The following is a 23011-nucleotide window of genomic DNA, read 5'->3' as shown; positions in this document are numbered from 1 at the left end:
ATAGTAATATTATATATAACATTGCTATGTATAATGATATTAAACAAATATAAATATTAAAAACAAAAACGAATAAAAATGACGTGCAAAACAAAGTTCCTAAAATCAAAGTGAAAAGTGAAAATGTAAAAATTCAAAATATTATAATAAAATTTTTATAAAAAGTAAAATAATTCAATAATATTAATAAGTGCTATAATAGTATATAAGGAATACTAAAATAGTACTGTTTGGGAAAAAAAAATATTTTAACATGTATGACAATATCTCACCCTTTTTCTTTAACAATAGCATTATTTTGCTCCAAAAAGCATCTTGTGCTTTAATGGAAGCAAATAAAAAAAAAAGATAATAATTCTGTTACTCATTTACTCACATCTGAATTGTCATTTAGAAATAATGCAGAATGTGAAACAATTCGTTTTTGGTTTACGCCATAATATTCATCTGTTGTCTCAAATCCTAAACCTGTTTATTCCCACAGTGAATTTAGACTTTGATAGTCAGTGTGGTCTCAGACTTTTGGACCCCACTATACGCGTCTCATTTTTACAGGAATAGGGCTGTACTTTGGCTCTGCTGCCTGCATTAGATTTGGACGTCCGTCAGCTGAGCGTTTGGCCAGTGGGCTTCACTTATTGCACAAGTCAATTAAACAAATTTTAATATGGCAACTTGCCTTGTTAAACCACACTTTAAACTTAGAATTTCACATTTTCTGAAGACTGTGTGCTTTTTTATGCAAGGGTTGCTGCTTTTACATTAGTAGCCGATGTGCAAATTCATGCAACACAGGGAACATCGTGACAACGCAAATCCCCATGAAAGCTCTCCGCTCTGTTTACTGTGCATCTGCACCTGGCCGTCCAAAATAGGAAAGACCATGATGGACTGCTGACAGGGTGAACAGTTTTTAAGCAAAGCGACCCCTTAGGTATGAATGGATGGCAGCGTAAAGAATAGACGCTGACCTCTGAGGTTGCACACTGCATCATGTTTTGTGAATATGTTTGAGGATATGTATTGTCCATATTGCTTTTACGAGCCTGTGTCCTCCATTAGCACTTGATGCTTAATGTCTAACTGAAGTGTCGCCTCAGCATGGTTCGCATGCTTTAGTTCTTGGCATCTGTTAGGAGACTCTCTGCCAAAACCACCTCATGTAACGTGCCAGAGAGAGACCGTCTAGACTATAGACTGTAAGAACTACAGCCGCAGGAATCTGTCCTCATAACACGCTTCTGTTCACCCATGCAAACCTGTTCATCTGGTATTATTAAAATGTTTTGATTTAGATTGCTGCAGTTATTTGCCTATTGACCCAAAATCTTAATATAGAAAAACAAAATTATATTTTGCTTAAATAATAATGCTTAAATTGCTTAAACAATTATTTATATATATATATATATATATATATAAATAAATAAATAATTACTTATACTAATATGTATATATATATATAAATTAATTAGAATACAGTTGAATACATATATTAATTTATATTACTTTTTGACTATATTACATTAATGAGAATACATTAAGAATAATGCAAATCGCAAAAAAAAAATCTTTGAATACAAACTAGTGCTGTCAAACGATTAATCGCGATTAATCGCATCCAAAATAAAAGTTTTTGTTCACGTAATATATGTTTGTGTACTGTGCATATTTATTATGTATATATAAATACAAACATATGCATGTATATATTCAAGAAAATATGTAATGTTTATATATTAAATATATTTATGTATAATATAAATTATATGAATATAAATATATACATGTAAATATTTTCAAAATATATACTGTATGTGCGTGTCTTTATACATACATAATAATATACACAGTACACACACATACATTGAGTAAACAAAAACTTTTATTTTGGATGCGATTAATCGTTTGACAGCACTAATACAAATTTAAGGTGAAAAGAGCTTAATTGCCATTAAAACAATCATAATAATGTTAATGCTCATAGATCTATGTGTTATTTTAATATATGCACTATACCATTTTTTATTTCTTTACAAATTTGGGGTGAAATATGACCTGGATAAGTTTTTGTGAGATGGTAGTGTTAAATGGTAATGTAAAACAGGTGATTGATATATGACTTGAGTGGTTCTGTATATAACAGCAGTTACACGACACTCCTTGTTCCACAAGACTATTAATACTTCAGCGCATAGCTAACAGGACAACAATGATTATTCTGAGGGCTGCTGAAGCATGTCACCTGCATACAGTGTGACATCAAGCCAAAATTGTATCACTTTGATTAAATACTGAAAAGAGTCATAGGGATGTTCCTGAGAAGTTATTAGGAATTAACATTCGGATGACTTCTCATGTGACATTCATGCAGTTCTTACAGGAACCATCTTATCACTCTTTATCGAATGTAATCAAGGTGTTATGTGATAGCTGATGTCAAATGCAGGTGACATGGTTCAATAAGACTCATAATAATCATTGTGCCCTGCCATGTTTGTCTAGAAGAACAGGAGCTCCTGCCGAGCCCTACAAGTAAATACTTATAAAATCATATTCTCAACATTAAAAGTACAGACTGAACCTTGCAAAAATGCATAAACAATGTAATATAATTATAATTTTATGTATTTATGACCATGTTGCAACCTATAATTACTTTAATGTAAGTATAATATTAGTATTACTATATATAATAATAGTATTAAACAAATACACATATTTTAAAAATACATAAAAGCGCATAACAAAATTACTAACTAACACACACACTAACCCTACAAGAAGACCGGGTTAGTGAAAAAAAGTTATTTACTCTTGAATAACTTTTACCGTTTTAATTGAATAAATGAAAATAAGTAAATAAATCAATAATAATAAACACACTAACCCTAAATGAAGACTTTTTGCATTTTTTGAATAAAATAAGTTGTTAACTTGTGAAAAATTGTTACAATTATAATCTATAATCAATTATAATCTTAATAATAGTCATGACAACAAGCTAACATACACACTAACCCTAAAAGAAAACCTTTTGCATTTTTAAAGTAAAAACATTATTTACTTATGAATAACGTTTCAATTTTGATGTGATAATAACAATAATGACAACAAACTAACACACATTAACCCTAAAGATTTTTCATTTTTCTATTTTTTTACAGTATATTTGATGTATTGTAATATTTCTTTTAATTATAATTGAAGAAATTAAAGAAAAATACTTGATTGATTGATATTAATCAATAAATAAGCAGAGAATGACCCACTAACCCTAAACATTTTTTTTTGCATTTTTACAATAAAAATGTGTTATATATCAATCATTTTTACAATTATAATTCAAGAAATTAAAGAACATAAATAACGATGACACCAAACTAACACACTCTAACTATGAAAAACCTTAGATATAGATAGATAGTCATTTTATATATTCATTTGAAATATTTTGTCAATATATTATCATTGCTCTCTTGTTGATTTTGATTGCTTTTATTGTCTTCATTTGTAAGTCGCTTCGGATAAAAGCGTCTGCTAAATGAATAAATGTAAATAAACCGCAAATGTTAAGCAGAACAATGCTGGCTCACATTTTAGTAACAGTCCTGCATTACAACCCATTTAAGTTGAATAACTTTTACCGTTTTAATTGAATAAATGAAAATAAGTAAATAAATCAATAATAATAAACACACTAACCCTAAATGAAGACTTTTTGCATTTTTTGAATAAAATAAGTTGTTAACTTGTGAAAAATTGTTACAATTATAATCTATAATCAATTATAATCTTAATAATAGTCATGACAACAAGCTAACATACACACTAACCCTAAAAGAAAACCTTTTGCATTTTTAAAGTAAAAACATTATTTACTTATGAATAACGTTTCAATTTTGATGTGATAATAACAATAATGACAACAAACGAACACACATTAACCCTAAAGATTTTTCATTTTTCTATTTTTTTACAGTATATTTGATGTATTGTAATATTTCTTTTAATTATAATTGAAGAAATTAAAGAAAAATACTTGATTGATTGATTGATATTAATCAATAAATAAGCAGAGAATGACCCACTAACCCTAAAAAAAAATTTTTGTTGCATTTTTACAATAAAGATGTGTTATATATAAATAAATTTTACAATTATAATTCAAGAAATTAAAGAACATAAATAACGATGACACCAAACTAACACACTCTAACTATGAAAAACCTTAGATATAGATAGATAGTCATTTTATATATGCATTTGAAATATTTTGTCAATATATTATCATTGCTCTCTTGTTGATTTTGATTGCTTTTATTGTCTTCATTTGTAAGTCGCTTTGGATAAAAGCGTCTGCTAAATGACTAAATGTAAATAAACCGCAAATGTTAAGCAGAACAATGCTGGCTCACATTTTAGTAACAGTCCTGCATTACAACCCATTTAAGCTCAAGTACTACAAGTGTGCAGCATGCTGCGTGTCTGTGTTATTATCAGGAACACAACGTGTGCATCTGTTCGTTTGCGGCTCGGTGATCCATTATTCAGACTCTTTGAGCCGTGCGTCCCTTGCGTAACCAGACCCGCTCAATCGAGCGCGCAATATTTGATATCCGCCATTGCTTGTGTTTAGTGTGACCGAGCGCATTGAAAAGATGTTTTTATCTTCAACTCTGCGCTCTGCCGTGTCTTATGCGGTAGGTTTATTTTATATATGTTGTAATCGGATTATTCATGAGGCGGTTGAAGAAATTGCATATGAATCATCATTTAAAGCGGCGTTGACATCTGTGCAAGGACGTGAAGCTAATGCGCTAACAGCTAATAATGAGGCCTGGATGTGTTTATATGTCATTCAAATGTGAATTAAACATTTTGTGTTTATTAGACACTCTTTAAAACCGTGATGTGTTACCAAAAATGGTTGTTTCTATTCACCCAGACAGGTTGAGTAATCAGTAAATAAACCTGAATCAGTAAATAATAAGTTAATTATATATATGTCTTTCTATTGCAGTGACTAATACAATACACACTGGAATAACTAAACAGAAACGTTATAGAGCATTGCATACTTAATGCACAAAATATTATATTGCATATTTGGTCAATACATACAATATACAAAAAGGGATGTATTGGTTTAGTAGTTTGCAAAAAAGAAAAAAAAAAATGAGTTGTTTGCTTTCTATTGTACTTTACACTTGTTGCATTTCTTCTGCAGGCGAGGCAGGTCCGCAGTTTGCACCAGACATCGGCTCGAGCTGGAGCTGGAGGAATCTTTGTGGTGAGACTTGACTTTCATATGTTTATTGCACTCTTTGTAATGATATGTGCACATGAGACGCTTAATATTCAGTAATATCATCAGTGTGAACACAACTGAATCAAACAGCTAAATAATTACACTATTGTCTTATGTAGAGTTGCTTTATTGCTGAATTCGTTTCATAATTGAGCTGAATTCCAACACTATTGACTTTTTATAGTTGAGTTAAAGGCAGGGTAAGTGATTTCTGGTAGCCAATGTTGATATTTGAAATCACCAAAACAAACACGCCCCTATCCCAAAATGGTCTCGCCCCTATTTATATAGCTCCGCCCCACATATACGTACGCAACCCAGGCAACGATTAGTTCTGTGAAACAAAGCAAAACCAATGTTACACCGTGTCTACATCGGACGTGAGCGGCACGGCGCAACAAATCCCGACAGAAAACTGCAGCCGGGTTCTATTTATGACGTGCTGACACACATTTCAAATGGTTTTCAACGGTGGTTTGATCGCGTCCAGTGTAGGCAGACTTTAGCTGTTGTAGACACGGTGTTACTCACCTATCGAGAAGAAACAAAGCAACCTCGGCGTCCGATCGCAGGCCTCCGCTCCTTGAGTTCTCTCCAGCGCTGGAAAGCTGATCCGATATTTACACGGGTCCTACTTCTTGCCTTATCGTTCCGCAGACCTTTTCATCTTTTGTTTTTTTTATCCGCCATCTCTATCTTTCTGTCGCTCGGCTCGCTAATGTCCGTCCTGTGCACTGAAAGCTCTCTCCTCCACATCACGAGTAGACACGCCCCTTACTGCTGATTGGCTACAAGTTTGTTTTGCAATTCGGCCCGAATCAGTTTTCTAAAGTGTTTTTGAAAAATCACATACCCTGCCTTTAAGCTTGTTTTATAATTTGATGAACTTTACACAGTTATTGAACTGAAATGAATCAATGCTGATAATGACACTTATATTTTTATCTATTGTTGAAGAACTTTGCAACAATAATACAGTTTTTTTTAATACTCTAAAGCTGCTTTAAAGCAATCTGTGTTGTATTGTAAAAAACCAGGAGGACGCACTATTATAAGGCTGATATTTTTGTTGCATTTGATTTGATCTGTTTTCATTACTCCAGCACAGAGACACACCGGACAACAACCCAGAGACGCCATTTGAATTCAGCCTAGAGAACATGAAGGTGAGGGAAATCTCACCACTCATCATTTACATTTTTGATATTATAATATGGAATCATATTTAAGGCATTTTTGCTGCCATTGTGATATTTTAGAACTATTCCACAGGTAAGATCAGATATGTCTTGCTGTGTTCAGATATGTTGAATAAAGATTATAGCTGTGTGGTTATTGTATAATGTGTTTGGCTACAGAGAGTTGAGGCCATCATTAATAATTACCCAGAGGGACACAAGGCAGCCGCCACTATTCCTGTGCTGGATGTGGCTCAGAGGCAGCACGGATGGCTTCCTATTTCAGCAATGAACAGGGTGAGAGCTTCTAAAGACATGCACCAAAGCTTTTTTTGATTGATAAATAATAATGAGTTCCCACAATCACTTAAAAACCTGGAACTCTTAGTGATTATTTAATAGTGTATATACGTTTATTGTTATGCCATTAGATATGAGCGGTGTTATTTTAGGCTCATTGATATACTATTAGAATCAGAATCCGAAAGAACTTTATTGCCAAGTGTGCTTACATGCGCACACACACAAGGAATTTGTCTTGGTGACAGAAGCTTCCAGATGACAAGTGACTAGACACAGATAAAATAAAAACAAGTGATATTAAAAATAAATATGTAAAAACAATACGCAATAGACAAAAGAAGATATATTGTATGGACAGATGTATACAAATTATGCAAGGGAGTTTGACACATGTATAATAAACATAAGTATGGAATTATAAGTATAGTTTGTTAATGTTTTGAATCAGATTTTATTTGTGACCCTGGAGCACAAAAGCAGTCTTAAAGGGGTCATATGATGCAATTTTTTTTTTCTTTCTCTTTGGAGTGTTACAAGCTCTTGGTGCATAAAGAAGATCTGTAAAGTTGCAAAGACTAAAGTCTCAAATCCAAAGAGATATTCTTTATAAAAGTTAAGAGTCAGCCACGCCTACCTAAAACAGCTCGTTCTAACACACCCCCACATGTCTACATCACTATGTGGGAAGATTTGCATAACGCCGCCCAAATGTTCACTCAAAGAAAGAAGGCGTAACTTTTATTCTCGCTGTAGTATTGTTTTTGCCGCTGCCGCCATGTCGTGAAGACGCTGTGTTATTCGTTGTTCACCGCTCCTTCGTCGGATCCGCCGGGACTGCCATTCTCGATCCCGCCACCTCAGCTCACTCTTGCCCGGCCTCAGCTCACGCTAGGCCGCTGTGTTTTTCGTTATGAAAGCGAAACTACTTTGTTTGGTCTTCCAAAAGAGGACGATATCTGCTTCGTCATGCCTAGAGCTGATCTGTGCTGGTCGCTGAGGGAATACATTAACTTAGTGCTGTGGATCGCCGGCACATTTTATGGAGGACTGTTTACTGATCCTGGGAGAGTAACGTTTGACTAAAATGCCGGCAGTTCTGACTCACGCAAGTACGTTTTCATTTAAAGAATTTGCCGCTGATGATTCAAACGCGAGTTTTGGGCAGTGTAGAGTAGCGCTTGTTGTTTGTCGTTTCTCCGATCACAAATGCAGACATGGTTTTATGTTTACGCGGTGCAATGCAACGCAACGCGTAAAACGACAGAATAAGTCATTATAATCCATAATTATGTCCCCACTGGATGCAACAAATGCCTCGTTTATAATGAGTTTTCATGTTTTTGTCTCTGGCCGGACACAGCATCAACCGTATGGTGAGGGACGTAACATTTCTGTCACACGCTTGAGGTATTCGGCCAATCACAATGCACTGGATAGCTGGCCAATCAGAGCACACCTCGCTTTTTCACCGATGAACTTTATAAAAATCGACGCGTTTCAGAAAGGCGGGGCATAGAGGAGAAACAATAATGTACAGTATGTAGAAAATAATGTGCTTTTTTTTTTTTTTTTTTTACTTTAAACCGCATAAACACATTTCATTACACCAGATACACAAAATAATGTTTTTTTTTTAGCAGCATCATATGACCCCTTTAAGTCGCTGGGGTATATTTGTAGCAATAGCCAACAATACATTGTATGGGTCAAAATTATAAATTCTTTTATGCCAAAAATCATTAGGATATTAAGTAAAGATCATGTTCCATGAAGATATTTTGTACATGTCCTACTGTAAATTTTTGATTAGTAATATGCATTGCTAAGAACTTCATTTGGACAACTTTAAAGATGATTTTCTCAATATTTAGATTTTTTTGCACCCTCAGATTCCAGATCGTCAAATAGTTGTATCTCAGCCAAATATTGTCCGATCCTAACAAACCACACATCAATGGAAAGCTTATTTATTCAGCTTTCATATTGTGTATAAATCTCAATTTTGAAAAATTGACACTTGTGACTGATTTTGTGGTCCCTAGTCACATTTTTGTATTTTCTATTTTTACTTGAACTTTTTTAAATTCAGTTTTATTAGTTTTTGTTTTTCTAAATCTATAGATTTTATTCATTTTTATTTATTAGTTTAAGTTCTTTTGGTTTCAGCAAAATGAGAAATGTTGCGTTGGCAACTAGCTGAAATAAAATATATATATATTTTAAAAATATTTTATTTCAGGTAATGTTTATTTTATTTCAAATAATGTATTTCATTTAGTTTTTGTTAGCTGTAATAACCCTGAGTGCAGTCAGTTTCGGTTTAATTATTTATTTTTTTAAATGTATCCAGTATGGACAGTCATGGAAATTAATTGGTCAAAATTGTGTGGAAACCTGTTAATAATCAATCAGTTAAAATGTGGAGATTTTAATAAAACTGACCTGACAATTTTAGTTGTAATTTATATGATCTGTGTTTTTTTTTTTCATAAAGTGTTTTTATGACATTGAAAGTATTGATTTTGTTTTGTTGTGTGGCAAAACATCTTTGTTAAATGCATCAGTTTCATGTGTAGTTCTCATTTTATTTAGTGCACAGCAGTATGTTTAAGTCACCCAGCCTTCATGAAAAACATGACATTGATGAGGCATGCATTTCTATTCTGTAAATGATCAAACCTGCTATAGATATTCAGCATTTTACAGTCCAGATCATTTGGAATGTTTCATTCACAAATATTGCTTTGTTTTTATTCAAATATAAGTTTCTACAGAATGTTGGCTATTGCTCCGCAGGTGCACAAAAATATACAGTATCATAAATATTAAAAGTAATAATAATATTTTTTCAATTGTGATAGTGAATTTCATAATTTCTGAACATATTCAGATTTTCATATTTTTGATTTAAAGCTGTGGTTCCCTGGTGTGATTTCTGATTTCTCCTGCAGGTGGCAGAGATCCTGGGCATTGCTCCAATGAGGGTTTATGAAGTAGCCACTTTCTACACCATGTTCCTCCGTCAGCCGGTGGGAAAGCACCACATCCAGATCTGCACCACTACGCCCTGCATGCTCTGCGACTCCGACAGCATCCTGGAGGCCATCCAGAGCAAACTGGGTGAGCGAGAACCGTTTCCAGCTCTCCACAGGGATTCCACACAGACATCTCGACTCGCACGTCACCAATAAACACACTCGCTATATCAACAAGCTAAAGCCATGCTGCTCAAACATGGCCTGAAATTGGAATATTTGAAGATGCTGGAATAATACACTAATGGATTGTAGTAATCTTTTTTTTTTTTTTGAAAACATATTTTAGAAGTAGAAACTACTTACTCATATTTACTCACCCTCATGTTTTTTTAAAATAGCAAATTATTCCTTAAAATATCATCTTTAGTGTTCCATATAGTGTTGTTTTAGTATCATTGATATACTATTCTAATTAATATTTGTTATATAATAAGTAAATGTGTGTAAATATATAGTTTTAAATGTCTATATAGTATTTTCTCTTCTTTATTAGTTTTCATTTGGTTTTCTTCAAACTAAAAATTATGAGAATGACAAATGATGCCTTGGCCACTAGCTTAAATAATATAGTATAGAATTTGATGTAATAAAAATATAAAATAATAATGTAATTATATATGCATAGTAATAGAAAAGTTTATTATAATTTTATATTTTAATTTATTTAATGTCATCCTAAGTAATGACTATGCATTTAATTTTTAACCCCCAAAAAAATCTCGTATCAGGTATCAAAGTCGGTGAGACAACGGCGGAAACATTATTGTTATAAGTTAATATTTTAAATGGGATTTTATTTTTACATTTTCTGTTTTCACTTTAATTTGAAGTCTTTTAGTTGTGCATTGTTGTCATTATTATTATTACTATTTAAATGTTTAGATTTAAATGAGAAATGATGCCTTGGCTGCTGAAATAATATTTTATTTAATGTTTATTTGAATTAACACGCAAGTAATGACTATGTGTTTAATTGTCTAACCCAAAAATGATCTCTCCTGTCAGGTGTCAAAGTCGGTGAGACCACGGCAGATAAATTATTCACGCTAACAGAAGTCGAATGTCTCGGGGCTTGTGTGAACGCACCAATGGTCCAAATCAACGATAACTATTATGTGAGTATGATCAGAAACCTCATGTTTGAGTCTCGTTGTGAATGCATGTTGATGAGCGGCAGCTAGTTTTAATGTCAGCTCTAGGGGAGGCAGTTTCTCTGTTATGAAGTCAAGATGAGCAGTTTGTGTGTTTTGAGTCTTAACAAGGGTAAAGGGCAATATACAGGATGTGTTCATGTGGTCCTGTTTGCTTTAAAGAGGTAAAAAGAAATGATTATCTTCTGATTGGCTGATAATCAATCAATCAGACAGACAGTCGAGATGATTGGAGAACGTACAAACAAATGAACTTTGCATACTATTGTACAAATAGTACTACTACTAATTATTATACATCAATTAATAATATGTTGTTTTTGTTGTACTGTAATTTATTTTAGTAGTCAAAAAGGAATGAAAAACACAAACAAAATAACTTAATATACTAGTACAAATAACAAAGCTAATTATTATTGTTACTACTATTATTATTGAATAATAGAATGAAATAATAATATGATATTGATGGTGCGTATTGTTTTTGTTGTATTCTAATGTTTAATTGTCAAGGTTGTCAAAAAAGGTGTAAATGTACAACAAAAGAACTAAATATAATTATACAAATAAATATACTAATTATTATAAAATCATCATCTAAAAATAATGATAGTACATGTTGTTTTTTGTTGTATTGTAATTTAATTGTCATAAAGCTAAGAAAGAATGCATATTGTACAAACAAAAGAGCATACATTTAACTGTATAAATAATAGTACTAATTATTGTTATTATATTACTATTATTATTATACAGTCAAAAATAATATAATTTATAGTGCATATTGTTTTTTGTTGCATTGTAATTGATTTTAATTGTTAAAAAGCACCAAATGCATAATGTACAAACAAGAGCTTTGCGTAAATATAATCATATAAATAGCAGTACTAATTATTATTAATATTATACACAACAAAAAATAATATTGATAGTGCAGTTTTTTTGTATTCTAATTTATATTGTATAATTTACTAAAAAGAGAATGCAGATGTTAATCAAAAGAACTAAATATAATTGTATTACTGCTACTGCTACGAATTATTATTATACACAGTCCAACAATAATATTAATAATAATAATACAATATTGATGGTGCATATTGCTATTTTATTTATTTTTGTGTTCTTTGTTTTAATTGTCAAAAAATAAGAAACAAAACCTTATAAGTGGATTTCTAGCTAGAGGAATTATTGCTTATATAACTATAATTAATTCACTAATTAGATCTGAGTCCGTATCGGTGGTGAATATTCCTTGGGTTGTGTACGTCTCTGTTTAAGCTTGTTTGTGTTAAGTGAAGCCCTGTATGACCCGCCGGGGTAATGATGCAATTAGCCGTGGCCTCTCAGAGTTAAATAGAAACTCGTCAGCCCTGTGTGATTCACCCACCTGAAATGGGTTAGCAGGTCTCCTTCCAACAGCTAATCATCCGTTAGGGCATTTGGTGAGCTCATCCTTTGATGCTTTCTTCTGGAGGAACCTAGAGATCACATCTACATGACCCTGCAACCCTCTACCGACACCTTGGCAATTGAATCGCCATTGGCTAGTACATTTTTTAGTTTACTCACCAGACTGATATACCATATATGCATGTGTGTGTTTTATATATATATATATATATATATATATATATATAAATAAAATGGCACAGCTTTTTAAATATCTAAATGTACTACATTCGTAACATCAGTCAGTCAAGCATTATATATGATAATTAGTGCTGTCAAACAATTAATCGCATCCAAAATAAAAGTTTTTGTTTACGTAATATATGTCTGTGTACTGTGTATGTTTATTATGTATACATTTAAGAAAAATAAGTTGTTTATATTTTAAATATATTTATATATAATATATATTATATGAATATAAATGTAAATATTTGTGATTAATCGCATCCAAAATAAAAGTTTTTGTTTACGTAATATATGTCTGTGTACTGTGTATGTTTATTATGTATACATTTAAGAAAAATAAGTTGTTTATATTTTAAATATATTTATATATAATATATATTATATGAATATAAATGTAAATATTTGTGAAATATATACTGTATGTGTGTATTTATATATACATAATAAATATAAACAGTACACACATATATTATGTAAACAAAAACTTTTATTTTGGATGCGATTAATCGCTTGACAGCGCTAATGATAATCAAGTATTATTTAATGATAGCACTTTAGTAATGAGAATTAAAACCATGTATGAATGCATATTAGTAATTTTAACTGAACTCAGGACTGGTGGTGCTGCTTTTTTGGTCATTCAGTGTTTCTGTAAAAAATGGGGAAAAACTAACACTAATACTGATAAGATAATAATAATAATAATACATAGAATTCTACTAATAAGAACAGTATAAAATGCTCTAAGGATTAATGAGCTGCTGGATTCATGAATATTAATCAGGTTGTGTGTGTTTGCTTGAACTGATTCGCTGAAATTAAAACAGGGATGATACTAGGTGAGCACCAGCCAATGAGATTGCCGTTTGCGCATTAGTTCCGCCTACTACCGGAGAACCCAGCAGTTCTTAAAGGGGTCCTATTATGCTCTTTTACAAAGTCTTGATTTTGTTTTGGGGGTGTACTAGAACAGGCTCTCATACTGGATTGTTCGAAAAACAAAATTTTCACATATTTTACATTATTACAACACCTTTCTCCCCAGTCTGGCATGAACGGCTCGAATAGTTCCTGCATCAAATGAAGGCCCGCCTTCTGAAATACGAAATGTGCTGATTGGTTAGCTGGGCCAGTGTGTGCTGTGATTGGTTAGCTGGGCCAGTGTGTGCTGTGATTGGCAGCACTCGGCGCCTGGTCGGGAAATGTCATGCCCCTTACCATAGCCGCCTGCAGCTTCAGTGTAAATATTGCGTCAAAATCAAATCAATTTGAGTGCGATTTAAACCCGGATGATTGTAACCACTCTAAAGTTCGTTTGCCTTGTGAAAACTAGCGCATCTCCGACATAATAACACTCGTTGTCTTCTCTAGTGCAGCTCAACCAGGTCTCGTCCCATTCGTCTGAAAATATGCGTTGTAGTCCAAACGAGTCTTTCATTGTAGTTTTTGAAAAGTGATTTCTATTAAATAAAATATCTCCTTTTGAAGTGGACTTTGAGCTTTGTAACTTTGCAGATCTTTTTTATGCTCAAACAGCAACATTACAAACTAAAGTTCAAGAAGTAAAAAAAAGCATAATAGGACCCCTTTAAAAGTTGAAGAATTCCAAAGGAACTCCATTATTTTGACAGGAAAATACAACAAAGTATATTGTTTACACGTAGCGCGTCAATTCTGCATGGTATGCAAGACTCTCTAGCTCTCTCTCTCTCTGCGTGTGTGAGACAAAGTGACGGCAAAGTGTGCGCGGTTACACTAGAGTTCACGGTACGCCAAATACAGGTGCGCTGCGCATCCATGCAGATGAACTGAAAAATATGCTGCGTTCACGGCACGCCATATCGTAATTACCGTAATTTCGAGATGACCGCACGTGATGTTCTACTCGGAGCTGTTCACGTCCTCGGAATTATGCTTTTCTATGGCAACACTATCAACGCCTAAACAGAGCCTGCGGTGGTCAGGTGGTTCAGCGATCACGTGGTACAAGTCGTAGCTCTCAGAAAACTCCCAGTTCACAAGTTGTAATTATGAGTGAAGATTTTGTCGCATATGCGAGTGATTTACTCACAATGTAGAGGGTTGCCCTGCTGCTTCCAGATAATGAGATAGCTACGGTGTGGCTAGAGATCACTCATGTTTACCAATTACGTTCATTTAGTGTTACTAACATTTTCAGAAAGTGAGTCACACAAGGTCTGAAGGGCAGCAGAACATTTGTAGTGGTTGAATCTCACAAAACCTGTCAGAACATGCTTGCAAGTAATTCTGTTTCGTTTAAAGAATTTTTTCTTTAACCCCTATTAGGAACATCTCAGCGGATCTGAAAACAGGCTTTATTTTTACATGTTTTCACTGAATTCACCATAATAAAGTTGATGCTTGAGCTTATTTATCTCTTTAAAGGGGTCATATGATGCGATTTCAAGTTTTCCTTTCTCTTTGGAGTGTTACAAGCTCTTGGTGCATAAAGAAGATCTGTAAAGTTGCAAAGACTAAAGTCTCAAATCCAAAGAGATATTCTTTATAAAAGTTAAGAGTCAGCCACACCTACCTAAAACGGCTCGTTCTAACACGCCCCCACATATCTACCTCACTATGTGGAAATATTAGCATAATGTCGCCCAAATGTGCACGCAAAGAAAGAAGGCGTGGTTTCAGGAACAGCAGTAGTGTGGATGCAGCATGTCAGGGAGAAGCTGTGTTTCAGTGCAAAAGCAAAAGCACTTTATTTGGCCTTCCGAAAGTAGATGCAATTAGGAATCAGAACCAGAAAACAGAACAGCACAACCCAGATGTTCGAATTTGTGCAACGCATTTTATGGAGTAAAAAGACTGGCTGTGCACAAATCTATTTCCAAAAAAAAAAAGAAAGCCTCAATTCTGACTTTGCTATGACAATCTGGCGCTTCTGAATCAGCGACTGTAAGTATGTTTTGTTATTAGTTTAAGTATTTGCTATTGACTGTTCAAATGCGGAGTTTTGCGCAGCGCAGAGTAACGCGTCATGTGTGTGTGTGTGTGTGTGTGTAAGGGGAACAGGGTCACATTACAGGAGAGTGAACTGTCTGTCAGAAATCATAGCACGTCAGCTGTCTTAACCGCGGCTTGTGTACTGCATCATCACTGTGTCTGTCACGCGACTCTGTTGCCCTTTCGGACTTGAACTGATGCTAAATTAACGACATTATTAACTGTCTTGATATTTACTTTGAAAGCTGACGCTCGCGATTATGGTAAGGGGCGTTACATTTCCGACGTGTGCTTGCGGTGTTCGGCCAATCACAATGCACTGGGTCAGCTGGCCAATCAGAGCAGACTGCGCTTGTCGGAAGGAGGGACTTTGTATACAACTACGCGTTTGGGAGAGGCGGGGCATAGAGGACCTACAATAATGTACAGTATTTGAAAAATAATGTGTTTTTTGAACATTAAAGCATGTCAACATATTCTGTTACACCAAATACACAACATAATGATCTTTAAAATAGCGTCATATGACCGCTTTAAGACAAAGATCAGAGAATAGGGTGTACTATAATCAATTAATTCTGCATTAACGAGTGTTTCCTTTCTTTCTGGTTTGGTTTGTAGGAGGATCTTAAACCATCAGACATTGAGCAGATTATTGATGAACTGAAGGCAGGCAGAGTTCCTCCTCCTGGACCCAGGTACACAAATCTCCCTTCTTTTAGTATTACTTGATATATCGTGGTAAAAATAATCCACAGCACAGTGATTTTAAAGTGGCCATTGCATTTCCTAAGATTCTTTCCTTGTCTCACAGACTGCAAATATGACTTTATAGCATCTCTTATTTAAATTTTAGATGCAAATTCATGGAAATTCAACAGTGAAGTGATTCAAATTCAATTTTGGTGTCATCACTCAAAAATGAAGTCTGGGCATGATATGTTTTATAAATCACATGCATTTAAATGTTTTATATAGTTAATATGTGATTGCTGCTTACTATGTATATGCAGTGCTTTGTTATATTGGTGATGGTGCATATAAAATAATTTAATTATTAAATATAATTCTTTCTAGTATTTTGTTTAAAGAAAAACAACTTAGAAAACATGCCTTTATTATTTCAAACTAGATCGGTATTGTATTCTACTTCTTACATTAAACAAATTGAGTCTAATTGGCTGTTTGATTAAAATGGTTCATCTGAATATTATAATTATATTATTTCAGAGTAAATACATAAATACAAGTCACTTCTGCTCACTAATACTGTATTTATTTGATGAAAAATATAGTAAAAACAGTAATATTGTGAAATATTATTACAATAAGCAACTGTATATTTAAAAAAAATTTAAATAGCCAACTTTATATTCAAATATCTTTAAAAATGTAATTTATTCCTGTGATGCGCAGCTGAATTTTCAGCACCATTACCTTCTTCAGTGTCAGATGATCCTACAGAAATCATTCTAATATGCTGATTTGCTGCTTAATTATTATTGGGGCTCAATGAAATGCATTTATTTGAAATACAAATGTTTTGTAACATTAGAAATGCTTTTACTGTCACTTTTGATCAATTTTATGCATCCTTGCTATTATATATAATGTGTCCTATAATGTCAGACAATAGTGCATATGCATATATAAATATGCATGCATTGCATATTTCAATCCATTTATCCATTATATTATACTTTAAAGAGCAGCAGTGGGAATTGTATGTGAAAGCAACTCACCTTATTTGTGTATAGATTTAGATCTTTTTCAGAAATTGTGTCAAGCCAATTGATTTGATTATCTGGTTCTGAGTCAAGTATAGTTTGGTTGTGACATCAAGGGGGTGTTTGGGACATTCACAGACGCAAGCTTATTAAAAGGATTGACGGTCAAATGAAGGGTCAGTTGTTAGTTGTAAGAGGACGATGGTTAGCTCAGCTTGCAGTTCTCAGAGACGCCCCTATTATTTATTTCACTTGTGAAGATAATATGAGGCAACTAGAGGTCTAATTAAATAAGTACATGATGTGATGTGTGTGGTTAATGTATCATTTGGCTCGCTAAGAATGTTTTAATTGATTGTAATGATTTCACTTCCATCAGGAGTGGGCGTTTTTCATGTGAACCTGCCGGAGGTTTAACCTCACTGACAGAACCTCCTCCCGGACCAGGCTTTGGTGTGAGACCTGACCTGTAAACAGACCTCCGTGATCTTGAGTCCTTGTAAACATCAGAGATGTTGTATATGTAAATAAAATATTATCATAAATTATACCCAATAGACCAGTGTGACTTTGTTTTTGTTTTTTTTAAATGACAAATGAACCATGCAGATTAAAGGAATAGTTCACCCAAAAATTAACATTCGTCAGATTTGGAGAAATGCGTCATTCCATCACTTGCTCAGCAATGCAGTGAATGGGTGCCGTCAGAATGAGAGTCCAAACAGCTGATAAAAACACAATCCACAAGTGAAAAACTGCGTGTTTGTAAAAAAAAAAAAAAAAATCCATCATTAAGATGTTTTTAACTTCAAAGTGTTGCTTCCAGCTAAAATACCAGTCCATAATCCATAACGCTTCCTCCAGTGAAAAACTCCATCTCCTGTTGTCCCTCACATCAAGATCCACCAACATATTTGTTTAGAAACAGTGCTTGATCTGTGCAGATTTCTCTCCAGAAAAGATGACTTTGTCACTGGAGAAAGCAATATCACACATAAAGGACTTGTATTTTGGCTGGAAACGACTGAAGTTGAAATGTCTTGATGATGGATTTGTTTCTTACAAAAGCACAGCTTCTAGTTTCACAAAATGGTAATTGATGGAGTGGTGTGGATTACTGTGATGTTTTTTTTCATGTTGTTTGGACTCTCATTCTGACGGCACCCATCCACTGGGGAGCAAGTGATGCAATGCTACGTTTCTCCAAATCTGATGAAGAAACAAACTCATCTACATCTTGGATGGCCTGACGGTGAGTAAATCTTCAGCAAATTATCATTTTTGGGTGAACTATTCCTTAAAAGTTTTTTGTGATACAAACATAATCCATGTTTACGTGCAAATAAAAATTGTTTTTATATATTCCAAACAAATAGTTTTTATGCTCCACAGCTAGCGGAACATTTCTGAACACAATAATCAGCATGTTCTAGGTAAACAAAGTCGAACACTTTTACTGCAACAGTACTGAAAATACTGGAGATGGTTTCACCAGTTATTACACTTCATTTTTTAGCAATTGTGTAGAGTAATTTCACCTCAATTCACATTCTTGACACTGACAGCAGCACACAGCAATAAATAGCAAAACGTAGGCAGTGATACTATTATGATACTTTAACCCATCTGTTTATTGATTTGTTTATTTCTTTTCATTAATAGATAATTGATTAAAAAAGGAATATGTCAGACGTCTTAGAATATTGGGGTTGTGGCATATTCATCATAATATGACCAAATTCTAATTAATTTAGGAATATTCTTGTGCATGCAAGCATGGTCACGACAAAAGGCCTCCATCCTAAACTTTTGCAATATTATAACAAAACATAACATAAGCACATACAGTGTAGTCTTCCATTACTTTGTGTTTATTTGATATAAACAATACTTTAAAAAGACGTACATTTTGCCATCCATACAGCATAATCTCACTGACAGATGCAGATGCAGGATGTATAAACAAGCCACATCAAAAGTGCGAGCATTTCTGAGGCTGTTCCACGTGCGGTTTTCCATTCAGAACCTCACACAGTCTTTACTTACAAAACCCTTAGTACATGATTGCCATAATCATATACCATGGCATTTATAGTAGTTGGCTGAACAAAATCTAGACAGCAGTATGTATGTATATATATAATGCAATTTAATGATATTGAATAAAATGTACACCAAAATTCTGTCATTTTCCACAATATTTACTATTATTTGATCAATCAGGTACAGTTAGTGTCCAATGACAATAAACTGTAAAAATGGTTCAATATTAGCTGCTTTTATTTACTTTTAACAAGGAAAGTCATTAGATTTCTATTTACAACCAGAAGAAAATACACATTATTGAAAAAATGATATCTTCTAATAAGTAAGTTATACTGGTTTTATTCAAGTCAAAACTATTAACTAATATCACCGAATCAACCTAAAATAATTTATACCAACAAAACACTTTAATGGGTTAAATCCAGTAGAAATAGCTCTTTAAGGTAACAATCGCAGGTCACCACTTTTTGCAGTGTCTTGAAAACATAAAAGATTACATCATTAATCATAATCAATGACACACAAAAATGACATAAGAGTTATTGATTAAAGTTTGATCATGTTGGCTGAGTTAAGACGACATACAAACAGCATGCAGCTGCCAAACACACTATTTACATGCGACTAACTTTTATGCTTTTGCAATTGTACAAATGGTAATATCACAACATTGTATGGTACTTTGTTTTTAAGGTTCAAACCATAACTCAGTTACAGTTTCATATATGTCAACCACGCGTATTTATTAATGTTATGATCACTTCTTCACACCACAACATTTCATGCAACTGACTCTAGCTGGTCTATGCATATGTGTTCACGTGTGTGTCTAGCCAGCGCCCATCCCCCTCACACACACACACACACTCACTCACACAGACAGACTCACACACACACACTCACACACTCTCACTCACACACACACACACACACTCACACACTCACTCTCTCTCTCTCTCTCTCTCTCTCTCTCTCTCTCTCTCTCTCTCTCTCTCTCTCTCTCTCTCTCTCTCTCTCTCTCTCTCTCTCTCTCTCTCTCTCTCTCTCTCTCTCTCTCTCTCTCTCTCTCTCTCTCTCTCTCTCTCTCTCTCTCTCTCTCTCTCTCTCTCTCTCTCTCTCTCTCTCTCTCTCTCTCTCTCTCTCTCTCTCTCTCTCTCTCTCTCTCTCTCTCTCTCTCTCTCTCTCTCTCTCTCTCTCTCTCTCTCTCTCTCTCTCTCTCTCTCTCTCTCTCTCTCTCTCTCTCTCTCTCTCTCTCTCTCTCTCTCTCTCTCTCTCTCTCTCTCTCTCTCTCTCTCTCTCTCTCTCTCTCTCTCTCTCTCTCTCTCTCTCTCTCTCTCTCTCTCTCTCTCTCTCTCTCTCTCTCTCTCTCTCTCTCTCTCTCTCTCTCTCTCTCTCTCTCTCTCTCTCTCTCTCTCTCTCTCTCTCTCTCTCTCTCTCTCTCTCTCTCTCTCTCTCTCTCTCTCTCTCTCTCGCTCTCTCTCTCTCACACACACACACACACCAATGTTCTCGTTCTGCAACATAATACCAGCCCATCCCCTGCGCATGCGCCAACTCCCTTTTTCCTACATCATGTAAATAACCAACTGCGCCACAACAATAATAACCGCCGAAAGCGCGGCAACGGCGTTCTAAACTAGCCAACCTAGAATCAAACACATTTTAATCGCTCGTAATAACGGAATAAATTACGCCACATTGGCTCGCGCTCGTCAAATACCTTCTCCTCCTCGCGCCTCTCCGACGTCAACGTTCCAGAACATTCGCGCACGCTGGTGACGTCACGGTGCGCAGCGTCAGCCCCCCATCCCCCATCCCGGAGAGAAAATAATAATAATAATGATAAACCCTCATACAAAAACAAATTTACGACATGGGATAAGCACAAAGTGAATGTATTTCACTTGTAAAAAAACAAAAAGGAGCAATTTTTTAACAAAGTATTTTTTTTTTTTACATTTATTTAAATTATTTTTAATTATTATTTGGCATAATTCAAACGTCAAAACAGTAAAATAAAGACTATTGGAAATAGCACACAAAAAAGTTAATAAATAAATAAAATAGATTAAATGAAAGACACAGGACACATATTCTTTGCATAAAATGAAAATAATACATATATTTGCCCTAACTGATATTTACATAGCCTACAATTTCAAGAATTCACTAACTGAAGAAATAATAAATAAAATAATTAAGCGTTCATTTAAAAATCAAAATAGTATATTAAAATACATTTAATTAAACTAAAAAGCTAAAACAGAAATATTAAATATAGTGTTAAATATATTATTAAATATTAAAACGCCTATATAACATTTGAGAAATATTAAACAGCAAACATTTCAGAGCGAGCGCAAAACGAGTTTGAGCGCCGTGGATCACGTGGTCCCTCGTCCGCCAATGAGCGCCTCCGCTTTGCGTGTTTTTTTCGCTGGAGCTTTTCTCAGAGACGCACTGACGGCGATGTTTTCAAACGCAGCGCTGAGAGACGCCACACAGCCGTAGGGTTAACGTTCAGTTTCTAGCCTCCGACACACGCTTCTTTCTCTTAAAATCGTCGAGAATCCGTCCTCTGCTGGTAGGTGAATGACGAAGAGGACGCCGAAGAGCGCCGCGACGGTAAGCGGAAAGTTTCAGTTGTTTTTTTGTCGCGGTTTTCGACTGAAGCAGGAGGAAAACGCGTTGAGTTTGGCTGCGGAGAGAGCTTAACCGAGCAGACTGAGTGCTAGGACGACAGTAACCCAGTGTGTGTGGGATTTCCGAGGCTTTTTGTGAGTATTCGCAGCAGCTGGAGCGGGGTTGTGCTCGCGAGCGTTGCTCGTGCGTCAGTGACAGGCTGTGCGTTAAACGCGGGCGTGAAGCGCTGGAGGGCCCCGCGTGTCTCATAAACCCACTGCGGGCTCATTGTCTGTGCGCGAGAGGGGTGGCGCAGACCGCAGCGTGATACTGTATGCCATAGCTTTCATAGTAAACCCGTTTAAGTTGGATCTTCCTGTCAGTCAGTCAGCCGGAACGCGTTGCATTTATTATAATTTGCATTATTTTCCACCACCATTTTTCTCTATAAACGACTGGATCATGTCTGGCATCAATGCATGTAAATATATTTGTATAATTATTTTGAGGAGGTTATTTTCGAGCTGCGACGTGCATGAAATATTGTATCCATGCATGCATCTCTGCTGTGTGTGTGTGTGTGTGTGTGTGTGTGTGTGTGTGTGGTTTGCACAAAGCTTTATTTGGTGACCGTCCTTCGCGCAGAAACCTTTTGTCTAAAGGAGGTACCGAGGCGTCTTCAGCTGTGCAGCGACAGCCACAAACATGTCAAATGCTGTTGCAATTCCTAGTGGCTTTCATAGAGTTGTTTTTGTGAAGGCATAACACATTACTACATTGTTTACTATGAGCAAAGTCTAAATGACACGAATCAGGCTTTTACTGGGAGGCACCACATCTCACCCACTAGCAAGATATTAGATGTATAATGTAGACTATATGTTTTTAAATATAAAGTTATACAAATAATTATATATATATAAAAAAAAAAAAAAACCCGATATAATATATAACAAATTGTATACAAATATTTACATGTATAATAATTTTTTTATTTTATTTTTTATATATATATATATAT

The 23011-nt window shown here is 34.6% G+C and overlaps 2 protein-coding genes across 2 annotated transcripts in view; both read left to right on the top strand.

The window, feature by feature from the left end:
- The first annotated feature begins 4535 nt into the window (after window positions 1-4535).
- On the top strand, window positions 4536-17874 carry LOC107569634 (NADH dehydrogenase [ubiquinone] flavoprotein 2, mitochondrial-like). Its single transcript, XM_016255751.1, has 8 exons — window positions 4536-4703; window positions 5231-5293; window positions 6415-6477; window positions 6670-6786; window positions 9744-9912; window positions 10836-10945; window positions 16217-16293; window positions 17702-17874. Exons 1-8 carry the CDS (start codon window positions 4662-4664, stop codon window positions 17793-17795), a joined length of 735 nt encoding a protein of 244 aa, XP_016111237.1. The 5' UTR covers window positions 4536-4661; the 3' UTR covers window positions 17796-17874.
- A 3909-nt stretch (window positions 17875-21783) lies between these two features.
- Window positions 21784-23011, top strand: part of LOC107569631 (ankyrin repeat domain-containing protein 12-like) — a 69569-nt gene continuing 68341 nt past the window's right edge. Inside the window, exon 1 of the mRNA XM_016255748.1 lies at window positions 21784-21993. The gene's annotated coding sequence lies outside the window, so the exon portion shown is untranslated. The remainder of the gene's footprint in view (window positions 21994-23011) is intronic.

The sequence above is a fragment of the Sinocyclocheilus grahami genome, unplaced genomic scaffold, assembly GCF_001515645.1.
Source record: "Sinocyclocheilus grahami isolate Dianchi unplaced genomic scaffold, SAMN03320097.WGS_v1.1 scaffold1366.1, whole genome shotgun sequence".
Taxonomy (NCBI): domain Eukaryota; kingdom Metazoa; phylum Chordata; class Actinopteri; order Cypriniformes; family Cyprinidae; genus Sinocyclocheilus; species Sinocyclocheilus grahami.
Note: the sequence above shows the minus strand (reverse complement) of the source record. Positions and strands in the feature narration are given on the sequence as shown.